The sequence below is a fragment of the Phaseolus vulgaris genome, chromosome 1 (genome assembly GCF_051622355.1).
Source record: "Phaseolus vulgaris cultivar YP4 chromosome 1, ASM5162235v1, whole genome shotgun sequence".
Classification (NCBI taxonomy): Eukaryota; Viridiplantae; Streptophyta; class Magnoliopsida; order Fabales; family Fabaceae; genus Phaseolus; species Phaseolus vulgaris.
Window position 1 is genome coordinate 22396514 of NC_143498.1, and position 26648 is coordinate 22423161.

Sequence of the window (26648 nt, forward strand, 5' to 3'; positions counted from 1 at the left end):
TCTCTTAGTAAACCACTTAGAACACAATTAAGTTGAGAAATCAAATGCAAGAAAACAATGCAAGCTAACTAATTAACAAAGCTAGACGAATTAGCAAAGCTTAAACAAGACAACCACACATGCAAAGCGTAACTAATTAAGCAAGTAATGTAATTAAAAAAACAATTAACAATTGCTAATTAAAAACTCTACACTAGTCGGCCCTAGGTGAGGCTTCTTGGACACTTGGAGCCCTTGAAGACACACTCACCGTCTAATCACGTAATTAAAGAAGTAATTAACACAAGTTAAGTTGCAAAGAAATTAAGAAAACTCCCTTTGTTGATCCTCTTTTTGTTATTGGCACTTCCTTGGTTGTCTTTTCTTGTTGGGCCCTCCAAGTGTTTGTGGTGTTTTGAGAAGTAATTGTTTCTGCCTTCGCTTTTGTTCCCCTTAGAATTAAGGACTTAATTCTCCAATTCCAGCACCTATCAAGAAGACTAGACCTTACCCAAGTCAAATTTCCACTCAATTAAGCACCAAAAGAGAATAAATTCCAGCACCAAATTTAGAGGCCAAAGAATAAAAGCAAGAAACAATTTAATTGAAGAAAACAGTACCACACAAATGGAGTTAGATTGTGACAACTAGAAAGAGGTCCAAGAATATTAGACAAGCAAAGAAAGGTACTCAAATAAAGGTAGGCACACAAAATGAAACCTAAGAATAGCACTAGAATAGATTTCAAAATAAAAAAACAGCACCACTGGAAAATTGTTGTGGGCCAGAAACGTGTTTTTCCCCAATTTATGCTGAGTTGTCCTTTTAGAATTTTTCTCTGAAAATTGATATGCAAGATATTCAAGATCTTAACTAAAATCTGGCGTTGGAATCACTCCAAACGCATGAGCCATTTTGTTTTAATAAATTTTTCAATTTAAGTGTTCAGTTACGCCAACTGTAGCGCCCAGATTTGCACACTGATTTTAAAATATTTATCATTTTTTTTTCTATTGACTCTTTTGAGCTGATTCTTTTTTTTGTCTTTTCTGTAACACTTCAAACTTGCATAATCCAGAGAATCAAAAATTTCCTATGAGTGAAAATAATTTTCTGGAACGAAACAGCCAGCACAGAGAATGTAAAATAGGGGATTCTGGAAAAACTGGAAACAAAAACAGCAAGAGACCAAAATTTAAACACAATGGAATTAAGAAGAGGAATTTGTGTAAGATCTAAAAACAAATAAGAACTCAAACTAAAAATTAAAAGGCACCAAAAGATCAAAGAACAGAAGATTCAAAGCAAATGTAAATACCCAAAATCAAGAAACAATCAAGCCAAATAAAGGACTACTATGAATTGATGACATTGTGGATGAACATGACTTGACAAAACATATATGAATTCAGAAATTAAAGACTCAAAAGCATAATATGAACCAAATAAAAGTGCAATAAAGACTCAAATTCCTAAAAGAAAAACAGCAACTCAAGGTGTATGGAATCCTATCACAATTTGCACAAGGATTGTTCAAGATCAAATTGAACAATGTGCACCGGTTGGATCTTCCAAATAGCACACCAAAACAAATTAAAATGTAAAAAACAGCAAGACAATTATAGAAATAAGATGAACAACATGAAATAAAGAAGAACTAAAAATGAAAAGACCAAAAGTTACTCATCTTTGAAGAACCTAAACTCATGATACCAAATGATGGCAAATTCATGAAGCTCTTCTTAGAATCATGTGAAAGATGGTGCGGAAGCCATGGATGTAAATGTGCAAGATCCTCCTAGGAGCTATGGTGATCTTGAAGGTGCATGATATGTATGGAAGTAGGGAGATTCCGCCAGCCCTATGGTAAGTGAGGAAGATGAAGATTAGAGCCTAGAAACTAGGTAGAAGCAAAGCATGGCACAATGTTGGCAGCATAACTTTACTCTCATTAATCCTGCCAATACAAGGTGTAGGCTCCTCTTTTTATAGGCTAAAGAGGACCAGATTTGATGACCTAAATGCTACACAAATGTAAGCCAAATGAAATGGAAAAAGTGAAGCACATGGGTGCACATGGCACATGGGTGCACATGGTCCTTTATTAGTAAAGGCTTCTAGAAACCTTTAGCTAATCAAGGTTAATGCTTCCTTAATTCTAATGTGCAGAAAATTTAAACACTTGTCCACATGGCTATGCTATTTACACCCCAATTAAAGCTAAACTACACATGATGGGCCTTCACGGAATATATATTAATAGGCCCTTTTCCATTCATAGCTTGATCCAAGTCTTCTTGTCCTAGACGCTCCTAGCTTGGTCCTAGACGCTCCTAGCTTGGTCTTAGATGCTTCTAGCTTGGTCTTGGACGCTCCTAGCTTGGTCTTGGATGGTCTAGACGCTCTTGCCTTGGGGTCTAGACGTTCTTGACTTGTCTCTTGCCATTCATGGAAGGGTGTGCTTGGCCCTCTTCCATCAATTGTGTGCGCGATAGAAGAGTCAAAGGACCTAGAGACGCTCATAGTCGACGAGCTCGCCGGTCCTCTCGAGGCACACAAGCAACAGAAAAAGAAGAAGAATGAGGAAACAATCGAACAAGCACTTTAAACCAAGGCATCAATCAAAGATGAAAAGGCACTCTATTATCAAAATTCTCAAAGTAGAGGGCATGTTCGTGGAAGTCATGGAAATGGTCGCGATGGTAAAGGCAACAGTCATGAAAGGTACTATAAGGAGAAGGAACATTCGAGCCAACCAAATTGGCGTGGAAGAGGACGTGGTCGAGGAAGAGGCGGCCGATCAAATTACTCCAACATCAAGTTCTACAAATGTTGCAAATATGGTCACTATGCGAAGGATTGCAACTCCGAAAAAATGTTATAATTGTGGTAAAGTGGGGCATTTTGAAAAATATTGTCAAGCCGATATAAAGATAGAAGAGACAACCAACCTAGCCTTGGAAGACGAAAGAAATGAAGGTGTTCTCTTGATGGCTCAAAATGAAGTCAACATTAACAATGACACTCTGTGGTACCTCGACTCGGGGGCAAGCAACCATATATGCGGTCACGAGTACCTATTCAAAGAGATGCAAAAGATTGAAGATGATCATTTATCATTTGGAGATGCATCAAAGGTGGAGGTTAAAGGCCGAGGTACGGTTTGCTACTTACAAAAAGATGGCTTAATTGTGTCACTCCAAGATGTTTATTATGTACTAGACCTCAAGACCAACATTTTGAGTATGGGGCAACTTACAGAAAAAGGTTACTCGATATTTTTAAAAGATCGGCTACTACACTTGAAGAACAAGCAAAGGCATTTGGTTGCTCGAATCGAGATGGAAAGATAAACTGAATTTGAGAAGCATACGAGAAAAATGTTTGCAAGTCGACATAGAAGATAAGGCATCACTGTGGCATGCTTGTTTTGGTCACCTACATCATGGTGGCCTAAAAGAGTTAGCGAAGAAGAATATGGTTCACGGACTACCCAACATGGACTACGAGGGAAAATTTTGAGAAGAATGTGTGCTCAACGCTCATGTGAGAACCTCGTTTCCAAAGAAGGCTGAATATTGGGCTAAGCAACCTCTCGAATTGATTCATACCGACTTATGTGGATCAATTACTCCAGAATCCTTCAGTAGTAAAATGTATTTCATTACCTTTATCGATGATTTCTCAAGAAAAACTTGAGTTTGTTTTTTGATAGAAAAAATTGTGGCATTCGAGGTGTTCAAAATGTTCAAAGTGATGGTCGAGAAGGAAACTGATAGAAAAATCAAAGTTGTACGATCCAATAGAGGTGTCGAGTATACTTCGACGACTTTCATGGAGTATTGCGGGGAGTAAGGCATAAGGCGATTTCTAATTGCACCGTACACTCCTCAACAAAATGGTGTGGCCGAGAGGAAGAACCAGACCATTCTCAACATGGTTTGATCAATGCTTAAGAGCAAAAAGATGCCAAAGGAATTTTGGGCAGAAGCCGTGCAATGCGTCATTTATGTGCAAAATTGATGTCCACATGTGAAGTTAGATGATCAAACACCACAAGAGGCATGGAGCGGACAAAAGCTGACAACTTCTCATCTCAAAGTATTTGGTAGTGTGGTGATAAGTGTCTAATTTCAGTAATATTTCATATTAAAATATAGGCACTTATGAGGATTTATTGCTAATTTACATATAAAATAATCCCTAATTTATGAATTTATACCTTTTTACATTTTTATGAGTTTTATTTGAATAAGAGCATTTTATTCCCAAATTTGGTGTTAATTGCATATTTCTAGGGAGGATTGAAGATTTGAAATAAAGGAGAATAATTTGAGCTAAAAAGAGGAAGCTGGAAGGTCTCGAATGGAAAAAGATGCAAAGAAAGATTGAGCCTTTTTTATGTTTTATCATTTAGCCCATTAGCGCGACACAGGAAGCAACCTAACCCTAGAAAAGTAGGATAAATAAAAGGCTAGAGGCTCAACCCTAGGGTGCCAGATTGAGAGGAAAACACCATAAAGTGAATTGTAACCCGATTGGGAGAATGAAAGGTGCCAGAAGTATGTGTGGCTAGTTCTACCCTTTTGGATTGGGAGTAATCTGCTCAAACTCTTATGTATTGAGGTGATATCTTATATATTAATATTTAGTTATTGATTGATTATTGGTATTGTTGTTTTACTTTTAACTTTCCCGTGACAAATTGAGAATCTTAAATCTGACCGAGAGGTATTTTTAGGGTTCAGACCTAAACATCAATACTTAACATATTTGAGTGTTAAAGATAGACTTGGAATATTAATTGCCATTAACGTCTGATTGTGATTTCTAAGTTGTTTTTATAAGTATGCGAGAGATCGATATTTAGGAAACATTCATAAGAATTTTATATGCGAGAGATCAATATAAATGAATTTTCTACGGCCATCAATTTCAATCAAAGAACTCAATATTAACATGCTAATCAAAATACATGAGAGTGAGAGAGATGAAACCTAATCCCTATTTTTCCAATTGAAGCAACTAATTTTTTGTTCGTTTTCTTATTGATCAGTGTCACCACAATCACTTCAAAACTATTTTTATTGTTCTATTGTTATATTTAGCGAATTTTGTACTCGATAATTTACTGTTCCTTGTGGGATCGATATCCGTCCTTAGGAACAATTATTACTTTTGACAAATGCGGTGCACTTGCCGTAAAATGTCATCATGTGGCTTATGCACATGTACCAGATCAATGAAGAACGAAGCTCAAAGACAAAAGCAAAAGGTATATTTTTATTGGGTATGATGAGAAGACAAAAGGGTACAAGTTACTTGACTCGATAAGCAAGAAGGTGATGGTGAGTCGTGACGTGCGAATAAATAAAGCAAGCAAGTGAGATTGGAACAATTCTTTAGAGGTTATAATTGAAGTTGGAGAATCATCCATCGTTGCATCGAAAAGTATAAATTCTGAAACTACCGGTGATGAAGATGAACCCTGACAACCTAAAATGCGAAGTTTTCCAAATTTGTATGATTCGACAAATGAGGTACACCTTGTATGTCTTTTGGTAGATGCAGAAATTATCAGCTTTGAAGAGGCGGTGCAAGACAAGAAGTGGCAAACTGCCATGGATGAGGAGATTAAAGCGATTGACCGCAAGAACACATGGGAATTAACATAATTTCCAAAGGGAAGTCAACCCATTGGTGTGAAGTGGGTATTCAAGAAAAAGATGAATGCTCAAGGCGAGATAGAGAGGTACAAGGTGTGACTCATTGCGAAGGGATGCAAACAAAAGGAGGGAATCAACTATGATGAGGTGTTTGCTCTCGTTGTAAGAATGGAGACAATTTGATTGCTCATTTCCCAAGCGGCACAATTTAAATGGCCGATATTTCAAATGGATTTCAAGTCAGCATTCTTGAATGGTGTGCTTGATGAAGAAGTCTACATCGAACAACCACCTGGGTACAAGGAAATTGGAGAAGAGAAGAAGGTGCAAAAATTGAAGAAGGCACTTTATGGGTTGAAGCAAGCACCGCGAACATGGAATACTCGTATCGATACATATTTCAAGGAGAAAGAGTTCAAGCAATGTCCTTATGAGCATGCTCTTTACGCAAAGAAGAGTGGAGGTAACATGATATTTGTTTCTCTTTATGTCGATGATCTCATTTTTATTGGTAACAATGATGAGATGATAGAAGAGTTTAAGGGCACAATGACATGAGAATTGAGATGACAGATTTGGGATTGATGAAGTTTTTCCTTGGTTTGGAGGTTAGGCAAAAAGAGACGTTGATTTTTGTATCATAGGAGACATATACAAAGAGATTTTGAAGAAGTACAAGATGGAAAATTGCAACCCAATATCAATATCAATGGAACCAGGTGCAAAACTCTCAAAGTTCGACGGAGGAAAACGTGTCGATGCAAGTAGATACTGGAGTTTGGTAGGAAGCCTTCGTTATCTCACATGCACGAGGCCAAATCTTTCATTAAGTGTCAGCATCATGAGTCGATTCATGGAAGAACCGGTTTACTCACATTGGAAGGCGTTGAAGTGAGTCTTACGGTACATTCAAGGTATTGTATCACTCAGATTGTTCTACTCAAAAGCAGAAGATTACAAGTTGGTTGGTTACTCTGACAATGATTGGTGCAGAGACATAGATGATCGGAAAAGTACATCGGGATATGAATTCTTTATGGGCAACACAAAATTTTCTTGGCTCTCAAAGAAACAACCGATCGTGATGCTATCGACTTGTGAAGCTGAATATGTGGCAGCATCTTGGTGTGTATGTCATGTGATATGGCTTAGAATCTTGTTGAGCAAGATGGAGCTAAAGCAACTAGGTGCAATCGTGATTCAAGTTGATAACAAATCAACAATTGAGTTGGCAAAGAACCCAGAAGAAGCAAACACATTGACATTCGTTTTCACTTTATCCGTGATCATGTGAAGAAAGGAAGTGTGGAATTGGTGCATGTGGCAAGTCAGGATCAAGTTGCAGATATCTTCATAAAACTGCTACCAAAAGTACTTTTCGACGAATACAAGAAGATGATTGGCACGATGGATGGTAGAAACATTTAAGTTAATGGGGAGTTTTGTTAAATAAACTTTAAATGGTAGTTTTTGGGTTTTAAAATTAGAAGTTACTAGAAAATAAAAGACCGAGAGTTTTGATAGATGAAAGACCAAAAGTTGTGAGTGAAATTTTATTATATTGTTAGTGGGGTTTTAAGGCCATAATGAGATTTTATTATTTTCTCTTCTAGAAGAGCTTCCTAAGCCTATAAATAGGATGCTTTCTCAATTGTAAGATGCACCACAGAAAAGAAATACAATAGAGAAAAAGAAGAAGAGTGTTTTTTAGAGAAAAGAGAGTGGCCCCGGGCAGATGTCAAGTCGAGCGGCCCCGGGCAGATGTAAAGTCGAGCGGGCCCGGGCCATTTTCGAGTCGGGCGGGCCCGGGCCGATGTCGAGTCAACTGGGCCCGGGTCGATGTCAAGTCGACCGGGCCTGGGCCAAAGTCGAGTCGAGAGGGCCCGGGTCGATGTCGACTCGAGCGGGCGACGAGCGAGACTGGACCGATTTCTAGGCGAGTGGGCTCGGGCCGATGTCGAGACGACTGGGCCTGGGCCGATGTCGAGGCGACCGGGTCCGGGCCGATGTCGAGCCGACCGTGCCCGGGCCGATGTCAAGCAAACTGGGCTCGGTCAGATGTCGAGCGGGCCCGGGCCATTGTCGAGTCGAGCAGGCCCGGGCCAATGTCAAGCAAACTGGGCCCGGACAGATGTCGAGCCGAGTGGGCCCAGGCCGATGTCGAGTCGAGCGGGCCTGGGCCGTTGTCGAGTCGAGCGGGCCCAGGCCGATGTCGAGTCAACCGGGCCCGGGCCGATGTCGAGCCGACCGGGCCCGCGCTGTTGTCGAGCCGACCGGTCTCGGGCCGATGTCGAGTCGACTGGGCCCCGGCCTTTGTCGAGTTGATCAGGCCCGGGCCTTTGTCGAGCCGACCGGACTCGGGCCAATGTCGAGTTGAGTGGGCCCGGGCCGTTGTCGAGCCGAGCGGGCCTGAGCCAATGTCGAGTTGTGTGGGCCTGGGCCGATGTCGAGGCGAGCGGGCATGGGCCACTGTCGAGCCGACCAGGCTCGGGCCGATTTTGAGCCGATCGGGCCCGGGCCGATGTCGAGCCGAGCGGGCTTAAGCTGATGTCGAGCCGAATGGGCCCGAGCCGATGTCAACGGGCCCGGGCTGATGTCGAGTCGTTCGGTCGAGGCTGATGTCGAGTTGTTCGGGCCTAAGCTGATGTCGAGTCGTTCGAGCCGAGCCAATGTATAGTTGTTCGGGCCCAGGCCGATGTCGAGTTGTCCGGGTCGGGGCCGCTGTTGAGTTTTCTGGGCTCAAGCCGATGTCGAGTCGTCCGGACCCGGACCGATGTCGAGTCGTCTGGGTCAGGGCCGATGTAGAGCCGAGTTGGTCTGTGTTCAAGTTGAGTCGGCTTAGGCCCAGTTCGAGCCAAGTTAGTCTTTATCCATATCAAAATGGATTTAATGTAATTGACAAAGTGGATTTAATATAATTAACAAAGTGGATTTAATCTGGATTCAATCCACTTTAAATGGATTTTAAAAAAATCCAAATATATTTAATCTAGTTAAAGTGGATATGGATTTTAAATCCAATCCACTTATTTGAATTTGGATCTAGATTGGATTTTGGAAAATCCAATCCATGCCCACCCTTAGCTAGTACCTGTGTGCTTTGAATGCTGGTTTTCATGAGGAGGTAACTCTCTTGAGCTGGCTGAGGGGTGAGGACGGTTGTTGGTTGCAGGTGCGGGAAAGAGGTTATTTTCAATATAAGAAATAAACAATAGAGTAAATTTTTGGATAGGCTTGTTCTCTGGTTAGTGCTGCAAATCTGGGTCATAATACATGGTCAGGTTTATATACCGGAGACCTTAATTTTTGGAATATAAGCTCTCTCACAGCAATTGTCATTAGCTAGTGATGCTTTTATTTATTTTCGTTTGAGAATAATGGCTCAATTTTTTGTTCGTTTGCATGCCTTCACAGGCTCTTTGTAGAACCAGTGGTATAATAATGTTGTCTGGGGCACATATAGTTGATGGATTGGGTTGGTGTTTGTTTTTTGGATTATGCAAAAATTATGATTCTTTTTACTAAAATATTTTTTATTTATTTATATTTTATTTGTGGATAGAAAAACATAACCCCAAATTTAAAGGATTATTTAAGATTGAACATAATTGTAGAAAAAAAATATGAATAAATAATTATTCAAGAACTTTAGTCAAATTTTTATAATTTATAAGGTATCCAATTTGATGAACTTACATACTCACCACAAATTAATCATAAATAAGATATTAAAATAATCTATTTAACTTAATACTAATAAATAATATTTTTTAAAATATGTTTTGAATTAAAAAGTATATTGAAATATTTTTAATTTATCAAAACATATGATTGACTAGTTTGAAAAAAATGGTTTCAAATATATAATAAAAAATTAAAAAAATTAAAAGCAATTGTGTTACATTTACTGCTATGACCAATGTTTTTTGAATGCTTCGTAATCGACAGAATACTTGTCTTAATTAATATGGGAAATGCGAGTGCTGATAAGTTGACTCATTTAGGATTTATTCATAGAGAATCTTTTCATTGGTATAATAGGCTACCATCTAGTCTTTTCTTCTATGTAGCACAGATACTGACACAGACACTGATACGACACAGATACGGAGATACGTAAAATCTCTAAAATGTAGGACACGGGAACACAAATCTATATATTATATAATTATGAATTATATAAATTGACAATAAAGATTTATGTATACAAGTATATTCCAGATTTTTTTTAGCGGAAAGATGTTTTTCATGACTGATTCACAATGATTTGTTTCTTAGTTTTATAATCATAATAAAAATTTATACAATAAAATTTGAATTTTGAGAAAATTAATGTATTTTTCCTTTTTAAAATTGTGTTAGAACTGTACTAGAATTATCATAAATCTAATAAATATTTTTTGAATTGGACACTTCACGGATACGTGTCCTACAGGTGTCATACGAGTGTCGGTGTCCGACACGAGTATCGGACACCGACACGCCATTTAAGAGAAGTAAGTGCCCGAGCTTCGTAGCTTTTCTTAGAATTCTTTATGAATAGATATAGTCTACATATTATCGTTTTTGTTAACATATAAGTTTTTGTCTAATCCTCCCATATTTTTGTATTTTTTTTTTCTTTTTTCTTTTTTTAATAATTTTTTTTTCATGTGATGCCTAATAATTGTTGTTACTTGAGATATCAAACAGAGTTGAAATGTCAAGTTGCATAATAGGACTAATATGAAAACTTTTATTTAAAAAAAGCAATTTAATAATACGATAATAAAAATAAAATTATAAATAATATGCATACATACATATAGATAAAAAAAAAATTAATCTCTACATTATTCTGTTTGGACAGATATTTATTAAAGGAATTCAACTCCTTAAATAAATCTTAATATTCTACGAAATTAATTTCTAAATAGTGGTTTCAACATTCACTGAAAACTATTTTTTTTATTTGCTATAATTTAGAAATTTCCATTTTTAAATATTTTAATCAAGTCATTTATCTCCACACACATGCATGAAGGAAAAATTATAGTTTCACAAAAAAAAGTCATATATTTTTTTCTTTTCTCTCAAAACATTATTTATTAATAATAATAATTTTATTATTTAATATTAATTATTAAAGTTCATATTACCTTTTGCTTTAGGAGGGAGTTCACACACTTATTAATTATTTTACATAACCACTATACAATCAAATATGTTATTATTTTATGTGAAGATTTCATTTTTACTTTTATTTTCATGTATTATTATAATCTTTCATTAAAAAGAATTGTTAGGTATTTGATTGAATAAAAAAAGTGGTAAACAAAACATTTTTCTTAATAATACAAGTGAAGGATGCTTAACAAATTCTGGTTTAAAATATATTATGATTGTTATGTTTTTAACATAATCCATCGAATTTTTTTTATGAAAAACTAATAATAGAATGTTATACACTCCAGACAGAAGAAAATATATTTCGTATTTTAACTTGTAATTACCAACTCGCATCCTACAGCAACGTAATTATTTATTTTTTACTAATTTTTATCACTTACTATAAAATCAAATATGAATATCTCAAGTTGTTCATATATAGTTATTTATTTAGTTTTTCATTCAACTGAAAATTTATAAAAGATAGAATATAGAAAGTTATTCAGGGAGAATGTGGTAAAGAAAAATGTGAAACATTCAATAGCCAATTTTTTTTTAGGAAAAACAAACTTTAGAAGATATGATATGGTGGTTTCCTTGTGGATGTTTATTTGCTTCCTTAAGAAATGTTACTTTTCCCAACTGTATTATCAGATGCATTAATTAATAACTTTTTCAAATTTCTCCATCCTTTTTGAGTTTATCTTTCAGTAAAAGATTTTACTCTCAGTAATTGTAACATGTTCTCTGGGATATCAAGATATCACAAGTCTTTGGTTCATTCAAGAAATGGATAATCAGTGTAACCAATAACCGGGTCATGAGAGTAGAATTTGTTACGGTTGTATTTGTTGAGAGGGGCATCTAGCTCAAATCTTTTTGGCAAGTCCGGATTAGCCAAGAACAACCGACCATAAGCAACAAGATCTGTCCTATTTTCAGCCACAGCATTGATGCCATCTTCTCTGCTGTAACCTCCTGCAGCAATAAAAGTTCCACTGAAGGCCTTTCTCATTGGGACAAGGCTGTGAGAGGACTCAACTACTTCAAGAGCAGTCTTCATTCTTGGCTCCACCATATGGCAATACAGAATATTATATTTACTGAGGGCACTAGCCATGTACACACCCAATGCTCTGGGGTCTGAATCTTCACACTCTCCATGTTCTGTAAAAGGAGATAGCCTTACCCCAACTCTTTCTGCCCCTATCTCTTTTACAACACTCTCAACCACTTCCAAAGCGAATCGACAACGGTTCTCAAGGGATCCACCATATTCATCACTTCGATCATTCACTGTATCTTTCATGAATTGCTCAAGTAGGTAGCCATGAGCACCGTGGATCTCAACCCCATCAAAGCCTACACATGAGATTTGTACCATTGTTAGATACTTAAACATTATCTAAAATTTGAACATCAGCACATGCGTGGGAAACTTTGTTATGTTACCAGCTTCAATCGCATTCCTTGCAGCGAGTCTGAAATCATTGACAATATGAGGAATTTCATCTGTCCTTAGCCTCCTTGGTAATTGTGTTTCCCCATCGCTTTTGCTTCCCATTTGTTGTTTCAGTGGCTTGTCGGTTGAAGATATCGGAGCTTGCCCATTTGGTTGAAAATCTGTTACAAATTAACAAAATTGAGCACATGCAACATTGTTTTCGATGGTCCACTCACTCTAAATCATACTAGTGTAACTAGTTTCCCTCCTGAAGTATTTTGTTGATAAAAATGGCAAAGTATGCCATAATATCATCCCAAGTGCAATATAATTTTATCTTTTGATAGAAGTAAAACTACAAGTCAAATCTAAAAATATTAGACATCACCCAAACTCAATCATTAAATCATGAGCTAAATTTATATATAAACACTTCAAGTCAACAAGTTTGTAAGTATTATATAGTAATCATTCAACTTTTTCATTTATAATCAAGGTGACTGAAACTCGTATTTTAAATTTTTTATTATCCTCTCTAGCATAACCTTTATAAAATTTGGGCATTTCATATTTGGCAACAGAATTTCACAGAGTAATTTATTCCCATGTTGAATTTGACAAAGGGTGGTGAAGAAAATAAAAGCACAAAATCTGAAGGGAATAGGTTCATGAAGTTCTCCATAGAATGAAGATGTGAAAAATACCTGTAGTTGAGATCCTTCCAACATGCCAAATCTGACAAAAGAAGATACCACCTTTGGCATGGACAGCATTGACAATGGGTTTCCATGCTTCAACTTGCTCTTTTGTCCATATACCTGGTGTGTGTATCAATCTTGATATGGATAACAAAAGTGACATTAAAAGGTGTATTGTTTTTGATTGATGAATTAAAAGGTAACTTAAAAAAAAGTTACCCTTGAGCAGTGTCAGAGACACCAGTAGCTTCACTGATCAAAAGTCCTCCCGGAGAAGTTCTCTGAGAGTAATACAATATGGCATGAGGCTGAGGAACATTATTGTATGATCTCTGTCTCGTGAGCGGTGCCAAAACAACTCTGAAAAAATAACCCAATTTTTAAATTACAAGATACATGAAACATTGAATTTAAAAGCAGTGTTTTGGAGTATGATGCGTGTGAGAATACCTATGGGAGAGAGTGAATTTACCCATTTTGTAGGGCGTAAGAAGAGGAATGGCAGGGGCATCAGGTTCAGCAGCCATATATGATTGCAAATTGCAGATTGTGTGGTTATTGATTGCCGAATAAGGAAGAACCAAGTATTTAAATATTTATAGATGGAGAACCAAAACGTGGTAGTTAGATTATGCGCGTGCCAATTTACACTAACAACCTTCGCTCTGGTCAATGCTGCACAACCCTACTCTTCTAATACTTTCTACAGGCAAATGCTTCCTACACCCAATCATTTTTTACACGCACCCAACATATTTTTTTAGTTTCCAAAAATACCCTTAATTTCGAAAATAAAAATCCAGAATTGAAAATAATATATTCTGGAAAAATAAATCCGGAGTGATTATTGAGTTTTGGAAATAAAAATCTTGAAAAAAAATTAAAATTCTATTTCGGACAAAAAAACTAGAATTGAAAAATAATACATTTCGGAAAAAAAAATCTGAAAAAGAAATTATTGTGTTTCAGAAATGAAAATCTGGAAACAAAAATGAAAAACCCATTCCGGATAAAAAAATTCGTAATATAAAATTTCGTTCTGGAAAAAAAAAATCCAGAATACATATTTTGGAAATTTTTTTTAAGGAAAGTTTCGTCTTTTCAGCTGGAATTGGGTGGGTGCAGGAAGCAATTGCCCTTTCTACAATGGTGGAAGCTTGAATTCAGATCTGCTATCTACCTATTTAAAATGACAACTTTTGCAGCTTCCTTTCTATTCTTATTTCAAAATTTTGATTTTTCAAATTTATTACGATTTTATTATCTAAATTAAAAAAAAAAAGATTTTGGTCCTTTCATTTAAAAATATATGTTAAAACAAAACTGGATAAATTAAATTTTTTATAAATTTAAAATATTTAAAATTGATATCAGTAGGTTTTAGAAACTAAAAGTATAATTTAGCTTTATAATTAAGCAACTAGTGTAATTCGTTGGTCTATTACAATAATCCCAATAATTTGTTTTTGCTAGTAACTATATGTAATAATGTTGGAACCAAAACATTCACAATTCAGTGATGCTAATTCTCTAAACTATTTTCTTAAATATAAAATTGAAATTCATACATCTCCTAATTTAGATTTTGTTTGAACTAGAAAACGAATTTAAAAGAGTAGATTTGAAGGAAAAACGTTAAGAGAATAAGATTATTTGGATTAAGATAGATAGAATGAAAAATGTATGAATGTTTGTAAGTGATTTGAATGTGATTGAAATTGTATTTTTTTATTGTAAAAAATATAAGATTAAAATTTACTTTTCTATTAAAAATTGTTGAAAAATTAATTTCATTAATTTATTTATAAATTATAATTATTTTAATTAAAATATTATTTTCAGTACTGTACAAGAATTAATTTCAGAAAAAATATACAATGTGAGATTGTCAGAGCATATTTATAATTGTCAGAAAAAAAAATTCTGTTTAAATAAAAATACGAAATATATAATTTTTTTTTAAATATTTAAAATCCTAAAAAAATACAAATTCTAAATATTTAATGTTCTATTTCAATAAAAATGTGAAATATATAAATTTTTTAAAATATTTAAAATTATAAGTAAATACAAATCCTAAATTATTTAATGTTCTAAAATTCTTAAAATATTTAAAATTATAAGTAAATAAAAATCCTAAATTATTTAATATTTTATTTAAATAAAAATTTGAAATATGTAAAATTTTTAAAATATTTAAAATTTTAAATAAATACAAATTAATGTTCTATTTAGATAAAAATATGAAAGATATAATTTTTTAAAATATTTAAAATTCTTAAATAAATACAAATCTTAAATTATTTAATGTCCTATTTAAATAAAATTTTAAATATATAAATTTTTTAAATATTCAAAATCCTAAATAAATACACTTCCTATTTAAATAAAAGTTTGAAATATATAAAATTCTTAAAATATTCAAAATCTTAAATAAATACAAATCTAAATTATTTGATTTTTTATTTCAATAAAAATTTAAAATATTTAAAATTTTAAATAAATACAAATCTTAAGTATTTGATTTGCTAATTAAATAAAAATCTTAAATATTTAATGTCTTATTTGAATAAAAATAAGAAATTATATAAATTTTCAAAATATTCTAAGTTATAAATAAATATAAATATCAAATTATTTAATATACTTTTTACATAAAATTTTTAAAATATATAAAATTTAAATTCTAAATATATAAAATTTCTAAAATGCTTCAAATTATCAGAAAAATTGATTATGGTTGTAATGAATATAGATATTAAATAAAAAACTAGGTCAACATCAATTATAATTCAAAAAAACATAACACAACATTAATTATCTATAAAAAAATAAAATAAAATAAATTATGGCAAATACAACATGGATGTTAATGTGGTTTTGGTTTCTCTCCAAAAGAAAATAAGAAACACCACGGCATAACCTTCACTCACAAATTTTAAACATAAATCAGCAAAAATAAGAAAATAAAATAAGATAGTCGAATTATTTATTTCTATTTTTCGTAGTGGTTAAAATAACTGGATATAAAGAAATACAGATATGTTGAGGTGAATAATAATAATACCTAAACAAAGTGTTAATAAAATGTAAGTAAGAATATAAAATAATGATATAATTATTAGTTTTGATTATCGATGCATGAAAAGCGTAATGGATGACGTTTTTCTTGAGTTTGAATTTTGGTGAGAGTCGCCTATATGGACTTTACTCATCTTAACCAACATTCATCACTCATCAATTAAATCTTACAGATCAATTCAAACACCAACTTCCTATTAATACTTTCAACTTTATTTTAGCATAAGTTTTAGGTTAAACAGGATCCTTCACCTTTACACTATTTACGTCAACGACTCAATTTCGGTATATTTAAGGTAAAAAGTGAATGGAAAATGATTTTGTTTTTATTATAGAATAGATAATTAGAAATCAAAAAGAAAAAAACTTAAGAAAATTATGAATAATGTGATTCATAAAATAAATTTTACAAATAAGTAATATAACATTACAAATTTATTATAAAATTAAATTAAAATGAAATATAATTAATTTTTTTATATATAAACAAATTAAAATTTATGTAAAAATATTTTATAAATTTTGACACATATAAAATTCTTAAATTATTAATTTTTTTAAATAAATATAAATCTTAAATTATTTATTGTCTTATTTAAATAAATTTTTAAAATAAATAAAGTTTCTAAATTATTCAAAATCTGAAATAAATATAAATCTAAATAATTTCATGTTCTATTTAAATAAAAATATTTAAATAAAAATCTGAAATAAATAAAATTTTTAAATTATTCAAAATCATAAATAAATACAAATCTTGAATTATTTAATGTCTAATTTAATTAAATATATGAAATAAATATTTTTTTATAATTATTTAAAATCTTAAATAAATACTAATATAAATTATTTAATTTCCTATTTTAAAAAGAATTGATTTAAATAAAAATTTTAGATTCTAAATTATTTAATGTCCTATTTAAAAAAAATATGAAATAAATTTTTAAATTATTTAAATTCTTTAAAAAACAAATTATAAAATATTTAATGTTGTATTTGAATAAAAATATTAAATAAATTTCCAAGTTATTTAAATTCTTTAAAAAATAAAAACCCTAAAATATTTAATGTCCTAAATTTTTTTAAAAATATGACATAAAAAAAATTCTTAAATTATTCAAAATATTAAATAAATATAAATCTAAATTATTTAATTTCATACTTTAAGGATCTGTTTGGATTGGGGAAGGGATTTGTGAGGATGAGAAGGAGTGAATTTGTGAATATTAGAGAGGATGTGTGAGGTTGTTTGGATTGAGGGATGATGGGTGGATTTGTGAGGATAGTTTATTGAGATTTGTGAGGATGGTTTATTGAGATTTGTGAGTAATGTGATAGTTAGAAGGGAATTTATAAATTTTTTTAAAGGTGTAAAATGTAAGTTTACAAATTTACCCTTTCTATTAAAAATATTTAAATAATGAGTTATGATATATTTTTTTTTTAGGTTTTAAGTACTATCAAATAACTTTTTTAGGTTTCAACTACACAACTCCAACCACTCAAGATATAACCTGAAAAGCAAGAGAAAATATAAATATAAATTTTTAAAAATTAAAAAAACCAACAAAAAAAGAAACACAGTAAGAGAATCAATTCTCTATGTAGTTCAAATACAAGGAGAATCGATTCTCAATGGCACCAAAGAAAACAAAATCGATTTTGGGTGTTTTATAAAGGCATGAGAATCGATTCTCTCATGAGTACAAAGTCTCAAAAATTGATTTTCATGACTAAAAGCTAAACAAGAATCGATTTTTCTCCCCATACAAAATCCCCAAAATCGATTTTTCTGTATGACAAAATCGATTTTCGTTCTCACACATTGCATGCAAAATCGATTTTACCTTTTCCAAAATTCTTTGATTCCTTGCACAGTGCCTAATTTGAGAAAATTGTGATGCATGCACATGTTAGGGTAAGGGTATCAACGTAAAAACGTATGCTCCTACGTATAATCATATCAAATTCGCGCATTTGTGTGAAAATGACAATTTGCTAGCTACCCGCTCCTCCATCCACACAGGCACACCTCCAAAACAGTGGAAACAAACAAGGTACTCGCTCGCCAATCTTCACTCCAACCTCATCCGCAGAAGCAAATGGGGGCATAAAAAAAATCTGAAATAAATAAAATTCTTAAATTATTCAAAATCCTAAATAAATACAAACTCTAAATTATTTATTACCCTATTTAAATATAAAGTTCACATAAATAAAATTCCTAAATTATTTAACATCTTAATTAAATATGAACGTAAATTATTTTAATGTCATATTTTTAAAAATATGAAATAAATAAAATTATTAAATTATTGAAAATCCTAAATAAATGCAAATTTCCAATTATTTAGATATCAATTTAAATAAAAATACAAAAGAAAAAATTCATAAATTATTCAAAATCTTAAATAAATATAAATCATAAATTATTTAATCACCTATATAAATAAGAAATTTGAAAAAAAAATTCTAAATTATTCAAAATCTTAAATAAATATAAATTTTAAATTATTTAATGTTCTATTTTAATAAAATTTTAAATTATTTAATGTTCTATTTAAATAAAATTTTGAAATAAAAAAATGTTAAATTATTCAAAATATGAAATAAATACAAATCTAAATGATTTAATTTAGTCTTTAAATTTTGTTTGAAATAAATAAAATTTCTAAATTATTCAAAATCATAAAGAAATACAAATCCTAAATTACTTAATTTTGTATTTAAATAAAAATATGAAATAATTTTTAATATTTTATTTGTTACAATTATTATTTAAGATAATTATATTATTTTTATTACTATAAATAATTAAATGTTAAATCTTAATTTTATTTGTATTATTACTTTTTTTTATCTTATTATAATTAATACTATTATAAATTATTATTGTTTTTAGTTTTTATTGTTTATTTTTATTAATAGTATTATAAAATACTTTTATGTATAAAATATCACATTTTACTTCTACTTCTCTTCTCCTCCTTTTTCTCATTCTTCTTTCTCCTCTTTCCCCTTCTTCTTCTCCTTCTCCCTCTCCCTCCCTTTCTCATTCTCCTTCAATTAAACAACTAAACAACTGTAACTAGGGTTAAGAGCACAAAACATCTTTCATAATCGATTCTCTTGCAAGCATAATCGATTAGCTTGCACAAAATACACACAACATCGATTATGAAATTCATATAATCAATTATCTTCTAAAAAATGACCCATAATCAATTATGGGAAATGAATAATTGATTATCCATTAAAAAATGTCACAATCGATTATGGTTGCTTCAATATGTCTTGGATAATCGATGTCGTATGTTTTTGCTACCATACATAAGTAAAAGGAGGTTAAAATCGTATTTTTGGAATGCATACATGTCTTGCGTTGCCTTTCTTTGCATTCGAGCGAGCCACTAAACAATAGTCATCTCGCTTTTCCTCGCTCTCATTTCGTTACATATCAGTGGATCCAAACGCGGAGCCATCCAACTTTTCGATCGTCATAAATAGTCAATCACCAGAACGAAACACAATGTAAATGAACTTCCCATATTTTTAAAGTTATCATTTTAATTTTAATTTTATTTAAAATAAATTAACGTTCTTTTTGTTTAGATTTATGCTAACATTGTTGAAAGGAACCGTAATGTTTTTACATTCTACAAACCACTTGACAATCTACTTTTAGGAGTAATATAATTATTAAGAAAATAAACATTTTGTATTTGTAAAGAAAAAAAAAGATGAAAGGTAGAATAATGGGTTATAAACGTTGGCCAGATCAAGTGGGGAAAATTAAATGTTCAAAGATTTTTGCAAAAGATGAGTTAGAGTAATATTTTTATAAAATCAACTAATTAGAATATTGAAAAAAAAAATTAAAATGTAGTTAACCAGAAGAAACTAGAAAATTTAATTAGTTAAATTTTGTCAGATCAATTAATAAATCAGTTGAACTTTTGATAATCAAGAAATACTACATGAAATTTGAAAGCAAAAATGTAAAGAGAAAGAAAAAAAGAAAGAGAATCACACACGAGTTGTTATATTGGTTCACTATTTCTCAAGAGCTACATCTAGTCCTCAACCACACCAGTTAAAAATTTACTAAAACAAAGATTAATACAAATCTAGACAGTCACGAAAACAACTCTTGAATCCTACAAGAACTTTTTTCAAACACACACAAGACATACTACGTAAGTTAGACACCTTATCTACTTTTGTATACCACCACACTTAGAGTTTTTGAATTAAGAATGAATACACATGAGTTTATGCAGCAGGAGGCTAAAATATTTTCTTCATGATTCAAAAGTTCAGTTAAAAAACTTTTCTTTTTCTCAGAAGTATGAAAAAAGCTATCTATTTTTCTGTCTTTGAAACCTTTCTGAAAACAATATTTAAACTTTAAAAATAGTTTTGATTTGGAATTGAAACAGTTAAATTTATTAGATTAAATATTTAAAATAATATGTTGATTTTACTTAAGAATGAAAATAGTGAATTGAAGTCAAGGTTTAAAAATCAACATTCTTCTATCAAACAAATTGTTAGTTTTAGACAAAAGGTTACTTCTGATAAAAACATTTTCCTGAACTTCAAAAGTACTTAAGTGGTTTTGATAAATTGATTCGATAAATCAACCAATTAAAATATTGACTTCATTTCATAAAGACTTTAGTTAAGAACATTTTAACAGACTAATATGTCAATTAACTTATTAAAATCCTCTTAACAAGTTCCAAAACAATTTGAAAAACATATTTTGGAGTTTTTCTTTTAGGATAAAAAAGTTTTGGGAGGAGAGCAATAAACAAAATACAACAAAATCAACTGAATATACAACTACAATCCTCATCTTCATGAAATGATCTTTGGATACATCAGATATATCTCAGTGCAGTCTTAAAGTCTTACAAACTCCCCTTATTTGATGAAGATAAACCACCAAATGATTGTGTATCTAATTTTGATGAAGATGCGTTGCAAAAGGTACAAGTAAAACACAGAGGCCAAAAAATAATATAGCAACAATACACCATAAGAATACACACATTTCTCCCCCTTTGGCTTCTTCAAATGGAAACTAATACTAGGGAGAAATAGAAAAAAACATCAAATAAAAAATTTAAAATACATAATAGAAACATAACAATGTTCAACAGAAAGATAAAAATGTTAAACATGAAATGCATAAAGATGAAATGCAAATCCTAGTCCTCCTTTCCATATTGAAATTTTGCAAGTTTTTGTTGAAATTATAATGGTCTCTTTGATCACCCAATATGGTGTCTAGACGATTCAACACCATCCTTTCAAATGAAGACAAAGGTTCACCATGATCAATAAGAGGAATATAGGGAATCAGTGCATGCATACCATTAACATTGTATTCAATGACACTTGGAACAAATGAACTACCAACATCATCATAACTTACCCACTTGTCACTAGCCTTAATAAAACCCATTTTGACCAAAGTGCCATTGTTCATCTCATGACTTAGTTTGATAGCTTCAAAAAGTTATTCTTTATGATCAATTTCAAAATATTGAAGGAACTTAGATATCAAAATGGCATAGGGAAACCTATAGTCTGATAGTCGTTTGGATTTAAATATGTGGTCTTTTATTACATATATCCAATTTACCTTGACCTTTGTCATGATGCAATATATCATAACTAAGTCTTCTTCAGTGAGAATGACATGATTACTCCCCCGTGGTGTGAGCATCCTTGTAGTAATGAATGCTATCAATCGTTCATTCAACTTGAGACCCCAATGTAAAAGCCTTTAACTTGAGAGTGTGAATTCCTCAAACAACTTTTGTAAAATTGAATTTTGTTGAAGTCTTCAACAATGCTTGTGTTTCCTTTGCCAACTTGTGCACCAGAAAACTTTATCCTAGTGATAGAAGGCCAGACGTTAGTTTTTATGACCATGTCTACTCCTTTAACTTGAGACTTTAAAGTATCCACTTCAAAAGTGAGATTAGTATAGAAAACTTTAACAAGATCTGGAAATATATTAGCATTGAGTTCCAGAAATCATTGAAGCTTTCGGTGTTTCAGAAGCTTTTTGACATCTTGTAATTGTTATTTCTTAAGCCAGTTGAGACTTAGCAGTTTTTGGAATGTTGATGAGTTTACTACTCATCTAATGCAAGAAGACAACGATTTTCTCATTATCTCCTAGAAACAGTTTTCCAGAGGCCCAAACCTAGTTTGCGAAATCTCTCTACTGGATTTAGATCTCTTCCTTTGTGGTGATCGTGAATAAGACATTTCTTACAAAGTTATGAAATAATGCCTAATAGAATATGAGTGAGATTGGTTTTTTTTAAGAAGAATGTAATTAATTGATTAGGTAACCATCATTGAATTTGTAACTAACTGCAGTTTTTGGGAAACTACATAGGTCAATTTTCTTCTAGTCAGATTTGACTAGCCTTTCTTGATAATAAAGGAAAGTAACATAGTCAACACCCAAAACAACAAACTTTTTAACAATGCAATCAAAAGAAGACACGTAAGGTAGAGAATCAATGTAGTATGAAAATTTTAATGGTAAATTTAATGTACCGAGGGTAACATTTCGTGGTAAAAGTATTTACATTAGACAAATTATTATGCAAAATAATTAATTCTCCTAAGAAAAGTAACCCTTTTGATGTACTTCAATCAAATGATAAAAATTTAGTAATCTATACATTTAGAAGTTGGATCAATCCCTACCTAGAGGTTTGGTAAATATATTAGCCAATTATTTTGCAGTTTCAATGAACTTAATTTTGTAGGTACAATTGGCTCCAAAAGGGGAAGGGGTTGAATGGAGCTTGAACTTAATTTGACTTTTTATCAACACAAAGAAGATTATAAGAGATAAGGGACAGAGAAAAGTATACACAAGGATTTATACTGGTTCACCCCAAACGCTAGGGCTATGCCTAGTCCCCTTAAGCTCCCCGCTTAAGAGCCTTAAGTATTATACACCTATCTAGATACACTAGTATCCTCCATCTCTTCAGGTACACAAGTATTTTAAACCACTCTAGGTAACAAGTCTCAATCTCCCTCTGAGACTAAGACCTCTTAACAAGTGAGGAAAACACTCTCGGTAAGAGAGAAAAAATGAAAGCTCACAGAGAAAACTTCACACAGTTAAGGATTTACTGATGGAAGAGGCCCAAGCACCACCTCAATCAAAAGCCCATCAACATGTCAAATTGGGCCAATCACTAGGGCCATGGCTAAGAAGCTTCAAGAGGATTGGAATACTGCCATTGATGGCAGAGAGACCTACCTATACATGCTCAAGACGCCATAGCCTCTAGCGTAGAATAGCATTTAAAATTCTTGTCAAAATTAGCATAAAATATTTCTTTTGTAATTTTGTTAAAAATGACAATTGGTACCTAAAATACCAACCTAAGTTTAATTAGAATTTTCTAAAATCTTAATTAAACTTAGACCGGTCCAAGCTAGCCCAATTAGGAGCACAAGTTCTAGAACCAATTGCACATTCTAGATTCTAGAACATGCCTCCCATGTGCTGAATTCTAGGCGCCAATTTTCATTTAGAATAGCTTTGAATTTCCCTCTTTTTTTACCTTGGTGTAAACCGGCCTCCATTGCTATATAAGGAGTGCCTTGGCTCATGATTTTACAAGATTAATATAATAGTGAATTGCTGCCAAATTTGAGCCAATATCACTACTTGTCAAAAAACTCTCAAGGTTAGACTATTGATCTTCAATTTCCATTCTACCAAAGAGAGATGACCTCACCACTCTCATTTCATACCTTACCTGCACCTCCAAGGAGAGCCTTGACCATGAACCTCCATTAAGCTTCCGCAAATTCCACCAACAATCCTCCAAGAATGAAGGTACTCTTCCATCATTTACAATATAAGGATCACTCCCCAAACTTTGAGTGCTCTAATAACAAATATGAAATATTCTCTCAGAACACTAATACATTAAATCTTAGATAGACTGTAATGATCTTAATATGCTCGCATGCTTCTGTGTTGTGTTATTCATCTTTAATGTATTTATATATTGGTTAAAATAGTTGTCATTGAAGTTTTCATTCATTCCTTTGTTCACATAGCCGTTGGATGATGGATTAGGAAATCTTTGCTCTTGATTGATTCAATTGCATCTTTGGATTTCAATTGTATTTGAAATGTTTCTTCTTTCGGTCCTAATGTAAATGTTGAGTCATTAATGATGTGATATGAGGGTATCCTTAATTTCGTGAACTATTCATCATCTTCAACCTCCTTAGACACTGAATATGGAAACTCTTGCTTTGATTATATTCTTGACATCTTTGAGTATAAGAAACAATTTTGAATTGTTTTCTTTATGAACTTATGATGTGAACATTAGCCCTTTAAAGCTTGTGACTTGAATCTTCAATCATATCTTTGTCACAAATGCTTTCAGTGTATTTATCTTGCACCTAAGTATGGAAACATTTGCTTTGTTTATTGCATCATATATATTCTAAATTTCTTTTTCTTCTTGGAACATTGATATGATTTATCTTATGCTTCTTGAATCATTATTCATAGCGTGAATTATGAACTTCTAATAGTCATGTACTTGTTTTTCAAATATTTTCTTTAATATGTTATTCTCGGATGTTGTATTGACTCTTTAACATATCAAAACCTGAATAAGGAAAGTTATGACTTGCGTCTTTAATGCTCGTTCTCACTTTTTCTTTCCTCAACTTAATCTCTTTCTATATTTCTCTTTCTCTGGTTATATGCAAAAATTTGAATGTATCTAATTGAATTCCACATATCTCGCTCTGCAATAGCTTCATTTTGCTCATGGGACGCTTGATAAGGAAACTTGTCCTTGTTCTCCTATGCATCTTCATGGTTCCTAAAAACATATTAGAAAACCTTTGTGATTGCATGATGTGAGTTGATTTTAAGATTTCACATATTTATAGGTTACTCTTTTTTTATGACTTTTGGATTAACCGTTATGGTGAGAAACCCAAAGAAGATTCCCACGGGACACGAAGTTAACCAAGTGGTTAAGTAAGTGTGAAAGTTCACTTCTAGAAGGCAAAGAGAAAACACAATGACACAGAGAATGGAGAAAAGTGGCGCAAAGAAAAAGAAGGAAAAAGGTGAACAGATGAAGAAAGCTTATGAAGATGAAAGGCTATCACGCCACTTGGAGGATGGGGTACTCCAAGATGAGTGGTGTAGAGCCGCCACTTGAAGTAAAGAGCACTCAAGATAAGACCCAAGAAAATAAGAGACTCAACTCACTAGACACTATGACAGAGTTTCTTTACTTTCAAAATTCAATGTGTGAAATACATGAGGCAAGACACTCTATTTATAGGAGAGAGTGTCTTGGAGAGCAAGATATAAGGGTAAGGGTGTCATTTGAGAAACCTTCTCGGAGGTAGGTCAAAGTGGAGTGCCACCCATGCTAGCTTACATCTATTGGAAATTAGGTTAAAGGTCATTTTTGGAAATGATTTCTAGAAGCTAGGTTTTTTTGGTGGGTTTGGCACAAACCCAATATTATACTAAGTACACCCTAATCTAGTTTCTTCTTCTATTTGGCATCCCTAAAGTGATCCCAATTTATTTTACATAAACTTGTCTTGTGAAAAGACTAGAAGGAAGAATAACTGATATTTTGGTCCATGTTTGGTTCTTCTTCTACTGATGCTTTTCTGAGGCCTGGTGGGGTCTGGTCTTGTATGCTGAGATGATTGACCTAGTTGTGAAGTGTTTGTTGTTTCCTTGGTCATCTGCTTGTCGAGTTAGGTTGTATCATTACTAGTCATTTAATATATTCAAATTCTGAGAGCAAATATATCACTTAATAAAAATTTCTTAACATCTTAAAATATCAAGTGAGTTATCAATACATTCCATTTTTAGAAATTAATTCAAAACATATAATCAATACATTCAAGTTTTGGAATAAATATTTCATAGTTTCTCTTGAATATTATCATAGTATATTTCGAAAAATGTTTTCTAATAGAGATTTAAATCGTAATCAAGTATAGTTGTGTTTTCACAAAATATATTTTACAAAGATATATCAATTACTCTCATAATGTTTTTACTATCTTGGACAAAATAGTCATAAGATATATTCGTTGAAACTTATTAGAAAACATTATAAGGTTCAAGCACTGCATTTTGATTAAATATGATTTGTATAACTTACACTACAAAAAACGTGTATATTGTGGCGGTTATTTTCGTACAAACTAGCGTTTATAACCGCCACAATATACGCGTGTGGCGGGTTCCCAAATAGCCATAAAACTGGACACCACAAAGTTTAATGTGATGCTTTTACGCTATCCGCCGCAACACCCGTCATTTTAACACTATGTTTAAAGTGGCGGTTTTTATATGTAAGTAGTGTTAGTTATAACTGTCGCAATTTAATTCATTGAAGAAGATTATGACGTTATTATATAAGGTATAATGTGACATTTTTAACTGACGTAATTTTAATTCTGAATAAATTAAATTTAACCACCACTTTTTTATAATCTGGTTTGTACAATTAACCTAAACATAATATATTTTCATAATAAAATAAAATAATGTATAAAGTTATAATCATCCAT

At 32.1% G+C, this 26648-nt stretch overlaps 1 protein-coding gene across 1 annotated transcript; it reads right to left on the minus strand.

Annotated features, from left to right (window-relative positions):
- Positions 1–11426: 11426 nt before the first annotated feature.
- LOC137813719 (12-oxophytodienoate reductase 2) lies at positions 11427–13602 on the minus strand. Its single transcript, XM_068616125.1, has 5 exons — positions 13386–13602; positions 13155–13295; positions 12942–13072; positions 12246–12416; positions 11427–12155 (listed from the first exon to the last, which is right to left on the minus strand). The coding sequence occupies exons 1-5, from the start codon at positions 13460–13462 to the stop codon at positions 11572–11574; spliced, it is 1104 nt and encodes a 367-aa protein (XP_068472226.1). The 5' UTR covers positions 13463–13602; the 3' UTR covers positions 11427–11571.
- Between the last annotated feature and the right edge of the window lie 13046 nt (positions 13603–26648).